Source organism: Cetorhinus maximus, chromosome 22 (assembly GCF_964194155.1).
Source record: "Cetorhinus maximus chromosome 22, sCetMax3.hap1.1, whole genome shotgun sequence".
Taxonomy (NCBI): Eukaryota; Metazoa; Chordata; class Chondrichthyes; order Lamniformes; family Cetorhinidae; genus Cetorhinus; species Cetorhinus maximus.
In genome coordinates, this window is record NC_135900.1 from 46,927,353 (window position 1) to 46,939,677 (window position 12,325).

General features: G+C 42.7%; 1 protein-coding gene across 1 annotated transcript in view; it reads right to left on the reverse strand.

Annotated features, from left to right (window-relative positions):
• Positions 1 to 12,325, reverse strand: part of cacna1c (calcium channel, voltage-dependent, L type, alpha 1C subunit) — a 1,337,968-nt gene that overhangs the window by 538,370 nt on the left and 787,273 nt on the right. The window contains exon 11 of the mRNA XM_078568241.1: positions 2,209 to 2,235. Coding sequence (XP_078424367.1) covers positions 2,209 to 2,235 — 27 coding nt within the window. The remainder of the gene's footprint in view (positions 1 to 2,208; positions 2,236 to 12,325) is intronic.

The following is a 12,325-nucleotide window of genomic DNA, read 5'->3' on the forward strand; positions in this document are numbered from 1 at the left end:
CTATCACTTGGTTTCTGAGTGTGGTGTGTGTGCCTGACTAAAGTTGCCAATTGGTTTACATGGACTGTGTACATTAAAGTATAAAATAGCTTTTGTAACTTGTGTAATCCTTACAAATCTGTATATAGCTGTAAAGGTATAGTTGTGGGTGAAGGAGTATTGTATCTTTTCTTGTTTAATAAATGTTTTATTCTTTTGTTAAAAATTCATTAGCTGACTCTGCTGACTCTGTTCAGTATCCTCTCTCAACTTATCTAAACAAACAAATAAAAGTTAGGATCTATCAAGCTGTGTTCCACCCCGGCAATCAGGCTTGTCCAGTGGTAACCTCAGCTGGGGATCATACCACATTAATGTTCACAAGCTCATGGTATAACTTGCTGCCACAATAATCCTGATATCAATGTCTGAAGCAATGTGCATTTAAATGTACACAAACCACTTCCACAAATTAAATACAAAATTTCAAATTTATTCAAGAAGATTTTTCCATTCAGTCATGCTGGTAAACTAGTGAAACATGAATAAGTTCTTCGCATTAATTGGCTGATGAATTGGTGCAACATGTTGGAAGGAGGCAAAATGGAAGAAAGACAAATTGTTCCACTCTTATACACATCTTAGTGGCCATAAATAGTATCTTTGCTTGCTACGTTTTGGACACAAATAGCATTTCGTATAGTGGAGAGTGGGAAGTGACCAAAAAGAAGCAGAAGAGCAAAAAATATTGAATACTTAAAAATAATTTGGAAATAACATATGGATATATTGGAAAAGGCAATTTGTGGTACATGGTATGATAGCGCAGCAGTATTTTACCAGGAAAAGCTCCATGTCTGCCAAACTGAAAGGTTATTAATGTTGGTGTCACTCAATGGCTTGTTTACCAGCAGACCACCAACTTCTTATTTTGAGTTTTGCATATAATTATGTCACAGCAGGGTGTTCTCAGAGGACGGGTGGCACGTAGTTGCTATGCGACTTTGAACACAAATTAGTATTCCTGTCACATATACAACAGGCAGATGGTAATGCCATTAATTTAAAAACAAATTATATCTTACAAGACATCCTAAAGCTTTAATTTGTGGAATTGCATACCTAGACCTGTCAAATGAGCTTACTTGACAACCTGGAACACAACAATACTTTGCAAGGCAAGATTTTAGAAGCTTGCACAAAATGCTTTAAAACAACATACTGATTCTGTAAATGACTCAATTTCAGCATGTTAAATATGCTGACCACAGTGTCAGTTAGTTTGTTAATGTTAACACAAAAGTTGACATATGTATGAAGAATGTTTGCCCTTTTATACTCAGGACAATTTTGTTTATTCACAATAGAGAAGAAATGAAACAGTATCACAAGGTCACGTTTGGCTATAAGATACAATTATAGTTGAAAAGAATTTGCAAAGGACATTACCTTTGTGCTTTGGCTTGTTCTATTATTAACTGATGAGAAATCCTCTGAGTAACAGAAGCTGAATTTCTATAGTATTACCCATGGACAAAAAGGGTTCTGGGAAATGGTTGTAACGGTGATAGTGCTGGGAACATGAAGCACCAGGTGGGATGGGGAGAGATGCTTTGGATATGCTACTACTTGAGGTGGATGTACTAGATCAGGCTTGGGATTGAAGCACTTAGAGGAGGAAACAGTAAGCACTGAAGGGGCAATAGTGGCTGGAAGCCATCAAGGACAAATGGCTGTTTCATGATTACTGACTGTGTGGCCAGCCCCAGGAACAGAGTGTAAGCACTGACAATAGCACATAGAGGTACTACACCAAAATCAATGGCAGTGAAAAGATTAAAAAATGAAAGCAAGGTTAGTCAGTGTTATAAGTACCAAAGAGCACCAACTGCTGCTGATCAATCTAAGAACAGGTGTCTGTCAGTATCAAAAATATTTGTTGCAGCTATTGCATGGCTTTCATGTTATAACTATGTTTGATATTGTTTTAAGTATAGGGAATAAAACCAATTTTTCCGTGCATGTAATTTTTAAAAAATTCACTAAATGGCACTTGATAATTCCATATAAAATGGGAAACATAGAAATAATCTTAAACAATATTTGTTTTCTTTACTGCTGGACAAATTAAGCTGCAATTGAGTCGACAGTTGTAACAGTCATGTCATTGTAACATTGAAATTATACAAAATTAAAAGACTGTATTAAATATATTACGTGTTAACTAACCTGAACTTGGACTTGGAAATTCGGTGCCTGGAACACAAAAGATAAGATTATAGATGATTTGTTATACTGAAATCTCCTCTAAATGGTTAATCAAACAGGATATTTGCCACTATCCCAGCAGTAGTGACCTCCCCGCTCCCCGTCTCTCGTACTGAGAGTAAGTGCAAGACTCACCACTGAAAGTCATTGCTGCGAGACGCCCATCATCGTGAAGAAGTATTTGGGTTTGGACATCATAGGGGAGGATTTTCCCCTCGTCGGGCAGGTGCGGTGGGCGAGCCCGGGAGCGGCCATGAAATGCTTTGCCACCTGAGATCAGGCCCCAGCCGTGATGTCATGTTGGTTGGCCAATTTACGGCCAGCCAGCATGAAACGCATGCTGAGAACTTCAGCGCTGCTGGGGTGGGGGCGGTGAAGTTTGCACATGCGCGGGGTTATGCTCACTGAAAGCTCCCTGAAGGCACAGAGCTGCCTCAGGAAGCCGAAGGATTTAAAAATGAAATATGAAGATTTGAAAAATAAGGGAAACATGTCCCCACATGTGGCTCTGTCACATGAACAGAGACATGTTGAAAATGAGTTTACATTTTTTTAATCGTTCTGTAATTCACCACTGCAAACCTCATCCCGCCCGTGGACGAGGTTTTGCAAAAAATGCAAAGGCCGCTCAGCCTATTCGTCTGGCTGCCAACCATAAAGTTGGACAGGCAGTGAAAAATTCAACACAATTACCAGCTTAAGGGCCTTAATAGGCTTCTTAACTGTCGGCGGGCGGCTGCCGACTCTCGCGCGCGCCCGCCGACCAAAATAGTGCGCGATGACATCGGGACACTCGCTCGACGCCATCGTGTGCTATTTCACACTCGGGCATGTCGGGTACGCGCCCATAGTGAACTAAGACTAACTACCATTTATTTATACAAAGTGAGTGCATTGCCTTCTTCATTTTTTCCCTTCTTCCCCATGTGTTTTTCTTTCTCTCATCCACTAGAGATGTTATTTTGTTGAGCCCCTAGAAAAGTCTCTACTGATCCCCAGAGGACCGCGGGTCCACTGATGTATAACATAAGTTTGCAAAGAGGACTGGAATCGGGGGAAGCATAGCATCAGAAAGACATGTCATCAGATGGAGAAGAATTGGGTGAATGTGAGGGTGAATTGGAAGAAAGGGCCAGCTCGATATCTGGCAGTGAAGGGGGGCAGGGAGCAGTTGATCTCTCAGTGCTGTTGTTGGCTTAATCAACTACCTGAAAATGACAAGAAGCCCCTCTGGATTAACAGTCCTTGTTAACCCTCTTCATCATTCCCTCATCCTATTTTAAAAACAGCCAAACCATCAAAGCAACTTCTAAATCACTGGAATTATGACATTATATTTGTCACTACTTTTCCTTTCTATGGATTCTCCACAACATGAGTGGAATTTTACACTTGTGGGATTTCACGGTCCCGCCAAAGTCAACAGACTTTTGAATGGCTCGCCATATTTTATGGCCCTGCCTCTGCTGCAACAAGGCTGTAAAATTCCGCTCCGCATGTCAGTTTCAGCTGAGTGGGGTTGGATGGGCAAACTGTTCCTATACCTCATTAATGCTATTCTTTAACTAATTGTTAGACTTGGCTGCACTACTCCTATGATTCTCCCTTTGTCCCTGTCTGGCAGTCTCTTAATTACATTTCATAGTTCTCCACAACTGAACCCTGGCACAAACTCAACATGCCTGTGCCATCAGACCAACACTCCCTTATTGTCTCATATAACGGTCATTATTCCCATGTAATGGCAATTGATAGATTGTTGATCAATCCCTATTGAGCTCAGTATTACCTTCACAATGTTAGAGTCTTTGAATTTAAAGCCATATTAAGCATTAGAGTCTGTGCACCAAGTAATTTAACTACATTAATAACTTACTAAAAGTTTTTCCAGTACAAATTTTAATTTGCATTATAAAGCATCTGTCAGAAGAGGGATTAAAATTCAACTGGCATGTATCTCTTCAAAAAAGAGTACAAATAATTTTTAACAGTCCCAATAAAAAGAAAAATACTACAAAAAATTTAAACTCCACAGTGTGGTTAATAAGGTTATTTTTCTAGTAAAGTAAACACAACAACTGACAATTGAGATATTTATTATAATGTTTAAGCTTGAAAAATAAATTAAATGTAATTTAGTTGGTCCACAAATTCAGCCAGGCAGCTCCTTTTTTGTGTATTGAATGATTGCCTAGGCCTCCAATTTGGCAGGTTGGAATTGTATGGGTGGGATTTTATGGTGGTGAAAGGGGCTGGCTGCTGGGGTTGATTTTATGATGGGGGCAGGGGCCCCACTTTGGTAGTCAGTGAGACGCGGGGCTGCATCTTGTCGATGGCATCCAAATAAGTGGTTGCCACCGGTATGACATCCCTGTTAATGACAGCCGCCCACCCTCAAGGGCTGCTGGTCAATCAGAGGGCCAGCAACCTCAGCAAAGCAACTTCTACCAGTGCCCACTGTAGAAGCTGCACCTGAAGGATGAGAGCACAATGACAGTTGTTTCCTCAAATTCAAGTAAGTGGTATTTTAGGACACCAAGGCCAGTCAGGCAGGCCCAGCGACAGGGGTGAGGTGGGGTGGGGCTTGCTGACGGCAAGTTCCCCTCCAAGTCACACACCATCCTGACTTGGAACTATATAGTCGTTCCTTCACTGTCTCTGGGTCACAATCCTGGAACTTCCTTCTTAACAGCCCTGCGGGTGTACCAACACCACATGGACTGCGGCAATTCAAGACCAGGGCTCACCATCACCTTCTCAAAGGTAAATAGGGATGGGCAACACCCTGCTGGCCTAGCCAGTGATGCCCATATTCAGTGAACGAATAAATAAATAAAAAAAGACTGATGGAGCGGTAATTGGCCAGATTGGATTTGTCCTGTTTTGTGTGGACAGGACATACCTGGGTAATTTTCCAAATTGTTGGGTAAGTGCCAGTGCTATAGCTGTACTGAAGCAGCTTGGCAAATGGTGCAAGTAGTTTTGGAGCTCTGGAGCACAAGTCTTTAGTATCACTGCTGGAATGTTGTCTGGGTCCATAGCCATTGCAGTATCCAATGCCTTCAGCTGTTTCTTGATATCATGTGGAGTGAATTGAATTGGCCGAAGACTGGCATCTGTGATGCTGGGGACGTCAGGGGAAGGCCAAGATAGATCATGCATTGACACTTCTGGCAGAAGATGGTTGAAAATGCTTCAGCCTTGTCTTTTACACTGATGTGCTGGACTCCCCCATCATTGAGGATGAAAATATTTGTGTAGCCTCATCCTCCTGTTCTTTGTTTAATTTCCTACCAGTATTCACCACTCTATGTGTCAGGACTGCAGAACTTTGATCTGATCTATTGGTTGTGGGATCACTTAACTCTATTTCATGCTGCTTCCGCTGTTTGCCATGCAAGTCATCCTGTGTTGTAGCTTCACCAGGCTGACACCTAATTTTTACGTATACCCGGTGCTGCTCCTGATATGCTCTCCTGCGTTCTTCATTGAATCAGGGTTGATTCCCGGTTGATGGTAATGGTAGAGTGAGGAATATGATGGACCATAAGGTTACAGATTGTGGTTGAATACAATTCTGCTGCTGGTGATGGCCCACAGCACCTCATGGATGCCCAGTTTTGAGCTGTTAGATCTGTTCAAAATCTATCCCATTTAGCACTGCAGTAGTGCTACACAACACAAAGGAGGGTATCCTCATTGTGAAGACGGAACTTTGTCTCCCCAAAGATTGTGTGGTGGTCATTCCTACCAATACTGTCATGGACAGATGAATGTGCGATAGGTAGATAGATTGGTAAAGATGAGGTCTAGTAAGTTTTTTCCTCTTGTTGGTCCACTCACCACCTGCCACTGTCCCAGCCTAGCAGCTATGTCCTTCAGGACTTGGCCACCTGGGTCAATAAAGGTACTACCAAGCCACTCTTGGTGACGGACATTGAAGTCCCCACCCAGGGTATATTCTGTGCCTTTGCCACACTCGGTGCTTCCTCCAAATGCGTTCAACATGGAGGAATATTGTTTCATCAGCTGGTGGGGGCAGAGGTGGCAGGTGGCAATCAGCAGGAGGTTTCCTTGCCTATGTTTGACCTAATGCCATGATCCTTTGTGCCTTCATGGGGTCTGGAGACTTGAGGACTTCCAGAGCAACTCTCTTCCTACTTATATCACTGTGCCACTACGTCTGGTGGGCCTGTCCTGACGGTAGGACATTGTCTGTAACGTATGATTCTGTGAGTATGACTATATCTGACTTGCTTGACTAGTGTGTGGGCAGCTCTCCCAATTTTGGCACAGGTCCCCACAAATTAATAAGGAGGACTTTGCAGGGTTGACAGGGCTGGGTGTGTCAAAGTTGTTTCCAGAGACTAGGTCGATTCTGGGTGGTTCATCCATTTTCGTTCATTTTTGACTTCTCTTAGCTTTGGCACAACTGAGTGGCTTGCTAGGCTATTTCAGAGGGCAATTAAGAATCAACCGCATTCCTGGGTGTCTGGAGTCACATGTAGGTCAGGCCAGATAAGGACAACAGATTTCTGGCCCTGATCTTTCCCAGTGAGCTGCCTCTTACTCTCCTCAGATCACCTGCATCATGGAAATGGTTAAAGACTCAATATTAGGGCTTTCACTATTCAGGTGTAAAGTTCATATTCATACTCCTGCAATACCCTGCTTCTGAAAATAAGCATTTACAAATATATAGGTCCACATCTCCAAATGAGGGGTTGATCCAGCTCAGGGCTAATGAAGTCATTAAAGTGGTATGCATTGCACCCATTTTTTAAATGTAAAGTAAGCAGAACATGTACTATTGAGCAGTGGGCTGCTCTGTGTCAAATCTGTGCAGGCGTGGTCCCACTGCTAAATTTGAAAGGCCCATTTTTTTTAAGATGTCACAGACATTCACCCAACTCAGGAGTTAAGCTCCTTGAATATGTAAATTTGAGCCTAATGTCTGTTAAAGGACCAATTAAATAAATTATCCATTGGTGAGTGGGGCAACCAATCTGCCTGCCTTGCTCAAGATTCTTCTGCCGTTTCCATGTTAGCAAATCAATATTAGGTATTATATTTTTTGTCCTAAAAAACTCCTTCCAGTGGAGCAGGATGAGTAGGAGTGCTCCCCCAACCAACAGTTGTGATTGCACCTTCCACTCCCGTCGCCCATTCCAAACTCAAATTAAGAGTTGAGATTTTCCCTCCCCCTCCTGTCACCTGCTTCAACCCCCTCTTCCCGTCTCCAAAAACTTATCTACTCGCCACTGTCGTTGAGCAGGTGACCTGAAATTAACCTCTCTAGCACTAAACTATTTCTACTCAATAGTCTGCCTAGCAAGTGGTGACATTTAGTGCATCACATTACTAAGTGTGCATATTACTTATGATATTTATAGTGTTTCATGTAACTGCAAAAGAAGCAATGTGTTATGTTGCTCAAGAAAATCGGCTGTTGCATCTGCAGTTGTGCTTCCCTTATTTCACTTCTACATCAATTCAGTGGATACATGAATTGTGTATCTGCATATTTCTCCATTGTAATATATGATGCTTAAAGCTTGGAATTATCTCCAGCATTTACAGTATTTGCAAGCAAACACAAGATTTTTACTTTATAATTGGAAAACCAAGGTGTAAGGCCAAAAAAGAGGCAGCCACAAGATATCCAAAATGTCAGGTGTAAAATACTATTAAGTTTTTCAAAAGCCTAATAAAGTAAACCAAGAGGCATGCAAAGATTGATCACACTGAACGGGCAACATCATGAGTTTTCCCAATTTAGCTTTCACTTCCCAGAAATTCTCTTGTGCGGTTGCTGTGTAAATTAAGATTCCAGCCTGATTAGTTAGGTTCTTTCAAACGTTGGATTAGGAACTTGGAGACATGTTACTTGCAGATGCTTGGTTGCTTTTTTTCCCCTCTTGCTTCAAAATTAGACAGGAAATAAAGAAAACACACTAATTTGACAGTCATTTGATTGGCCATTCTGGTCGGAACATGTGTGCCAAAATAGTAAATTATGCACCAAGTAATTTTAGAACTGCACTAAGAACCACTCACCTGAACATTAACAGTACCTTCTTTAGAATTACTCCTGCACTCTACTGCAAAGACATTGGTCAAGCAGCTGTGTGCACAGTTGGAAGTCAAGAGGTTACATTCTAAACATGAAGGTAAGTGCTGAGTTTCCATGGAAATAGAATACTCTCTATTTCAGTGTGTACAATCCAGATGCCTCTCTGCTCAATGCGAGTGGCATCTCAGGGAAACAGCACTGAGGCAAAAAAAGAATATCAATTTATCAATAGACAATGTATGGTGGGCTATCAACATCACCTAAATTGTTGGCTGGAAAGAATTTCTAGTTATCTAATATGAGTTATTCACTAATCTCTTTCCTCTATGTATGTCATATAATTTCTCAGATGCATTTTAACATTTTTTCTGTAAAATTATGTTTAGTACTAAAGTATTACTTAATTCTAAAATTTCTCAACCCTCGGTATGTACATATGGCAGAAATCCCAGTACTCAATTTCTCCTAAAACTAAGTGACGCTACAAATTGATCCTTTGTGCCATCCTTAATATTACCAGTTCATTGACTGTTGACCAGATTTGGTACACATCTTTGCCACAACTCTTTGGCCACGATTTGATGGCCCCTCCTGCCTGGCAGGATATTATGGTCCTGCCAAACTGAATGAAGATTTAAATGGCTCGCCGCATCTGCCGGGGGTGACATGCCGCAGCGGGGCCATAAAATCCTGGCCATTCTGTAACACCTATGTAGAACAAACAGGCTACTAAAGGAACATTTTCACAAGTGTTAAGAACTTCAAAGGATAAAACATCTAATTGTAAGTTGCCTAAAGCATTATTAACTACTATTCACATTATTTGATTTAGTGCAGAATTTTCCGTGCCCATTGGTGGCAGGCATGTTTAGCGGAGTGAGCTGACAATATGGTGAGAAGGTCAAAAACTGGTTTCACAACATCGTGAAACAAGTTTACAATCGTCCGCTCTGCCTGTCAATGGTGGGCTGCGTTTCCCACCGTCTGACGTCGGGAACTTCATAGTAATACATCTGCATATTATTATAAGCCCAGCTTGCCGGAATCGTCGCCCTCCATGCTGGATCATCCGAGCACGTTTTTCACAACTGTACATAAGTGACATGCACTTGTCAAGCTGAACTGCGCATGGGACTTTGAGTTTTGTTTGCCTACTTTGCTTCGGGCAGCACTCACAGTAATCAGTGCCAGGCTTTGCAGGCTGCACAGCATCACTTTTAGGGGGTTTCATGGGCAGGTCTCCACCTACCAGACCAGCCATAAGTTAGGGGTGACTTTTCAATGGTTGCAGGGCTAGGGCTTGCTTGAGGAAGGGGTAGAAGTGGCTTCAGGTGAGGGAAGAGGCTGCAGGGCGAGGGCTGTGCTGGGGAAGCGGGGTATCTCAAGTGTATCTGGTGGCACAAGTTGATCTGTGCAAGTGGCCTCAAGATGGTGAGGGCTGACGAGATGAGGCCAGATGGAGATGTGAGGGTGTGTGTGTGTGAGAGAGTGAGTGGTGATGTCCCTTGAGCTGGCAGTGAGTGAGATGTCAGTGAATGTGTGATGGGCTTGAGTGTGTAAGTTTAGAGTGATGTTGCCTTACCCTGGCGGCACAGATGAGATCATTCACCCTCTTTCTGCATTGAATGGCCAACCTCTTCTGTGCAGCAGTACTGGGCTGGAAGCACTGAGAGGTATGCACACAGCTGCACTTTAAATATGGCACTCAGCGTGAGAAAGTGGCAAGGCAAATGAGAGCCCACTACCACTGAAACGGCATGTTTCCCATGACTAAACTCATGATTAATGAGGAGGGATTGGGAGGATATGACATGAATTGCGGCCGACAGGTATAACATTCTTTTTCCCGTCCACTATTGCACAGTGCAAATCTGGGACGATTCCGCCCTTAGATTATTTGTTCTTATTCAGTGATCTTGTTGCTTAATTTATTAGTTCTATACACCTTTGCCTCAACACCCTGACCTTACTGAATGCTAACTCAAGCAATAACTTATTCAATGCAGCACTCCAGCTGATCCCTACATTCATGCTTATGTTTTTTTCTATCCTCCAACGTAAAATTTATCAACTAAAAGTCTGACTAATTAGAGCCATTATGTTGTTTTTTTGCTGGTACAAGAGCTCATTTCAACAGCAATCAGCTGTTCTTGGATTCAATGCAATTTTCTCAATTGCCCTGTAATTTCTGGGTAAATTTTCTTGAACACATCATTAGTCTTACACATGATCTATCAAAACTAATGCTAAGTTAGGAGTTTTACAGTGAGTTAGTATTAAAAAGGAGCAGATGCAAAGGAGTGTTTTAAGTATTTTTCCACTTTTTTTAGCGGAAATCAGTGGTGTGGTGGTAATGTCACTGGACTGTAATCCAGAGGCCCAGGCTCATGTTTGAGGAAATGGGTTCAAAGCCCACCGTGGCAGTTGGTGGAGTTTAAATTCAATTAATAAAAAAAATCTGGAATTAAAAGCTAGTCTCAGTAATAGTGATAATGAAACGGTTGTTGTAAAAACCTATCTGGTTCACCAATACCCTCCCTTTCGGGAAGGAAATCTGCCATACTTATCTGATCTGGCCTGGCCTACATTGTAGCTCATTCTTAAATGGCCTAGCAAGCCAGTAATACTGCTACGAAGCCTAGATGGAAAAAAACTGGATGGACCACTTGGCATTGATGTAGATACTGGAAATAACAACGGCAAACCTGTCGACGCTGCAGAGTCGTCCATACTAACTTCTGGGGGCTTGAGGCAGAATTTCCATACACCTTTGCCTCAACAGGCTGACATAATCATACTTTACAGACAATGTCCCACACACCACCACCACCATCCCAGCAGCACGACAGAACCACCAGAATTGATGGCACAATGGTATGCAGTCAGGAGGGACTTGATGTGGGAGTCCTCAACGTTGACTCTGGATCCCACAAAGTCTCATGGCATCAAGTCAACATGGGCAGAGAAAGCTCCTGTTGCTTAGCACCTATTGTCCCCTGCTCCCACTGTCCTTCAGCTGATGAATCAGTACTCCTCCATGCTAAACACCACTTGGAAGAAGCACTGAGGAAGGTAAGGGTGCAGAATCTACTCTGGATGGGTCCTTCAATGTCCATCGCCAAGAATGGCTCATTAGCACCATTAATGACCGAGCTGGCTGAGTGCTAAAAGGCATAGCTGCTAGATTGGATCTGAGGCAGACGGTGAGGGAACCAAGAAAAGTGAAAAACCTACTTGACCCTGTCCACACCAACCAACCTGTTACAGATGCATTTATCTATGACAGTATTGGTAGAAATGACCACCGCACACTCCATGTGGAAACAAAGTCCCATCTTCACATTGAGGATACCCTCCGTGCTAAATGGGATAGATTTCAAAAAGATCTAGCAACTCAAAATGGGGCATCCAGAGGTGCTGTGGTCCATCAGCAGCAGCAGAATTGTATTCAACCACAATCTGTAACCTCATGGCCTGGCATATTCCCCACTCTATCATAACTATCAAGCTGGGGTTCAACCCTGGTTCAATGAAGAGTTCAGAAATGCAAGCCAGGAGCAGCACCAGGCATACCTAAAAATGAAGTGTCAACCTGGCAAAGCTGCAACACAGGCATGTCAAACAGCATAAGCAGCATGTGATGAACAGGACTAGGTGATCCCACAACCAACAGATCAGTGAATAGCGATGAACAATTTAACAATTAACAGGTGGAGGAGGCTCCACAAATAGCCCCATCCTCAATGATGTGAGAGCCCAGCACAACAGTGCAAAAGACAAAAGAAGCATTTGCAACAATCTTCAGCCAGAAGTGCTGAGTGGATGATCCATCTCGATTTCATCCTGAGGTCTCCAGCATCACAGGTGCCGGTCTTCAGCCAATGCAATTCACTTCACGTGATATTAAGAAATGGCTGAAGGCACTGGATACTGCAAAGGCTTTGGGCCCTGACAACATTCCGGCAATCGTAATGAAGACATGTGCTCCAGAGCTAGCCATGCCCC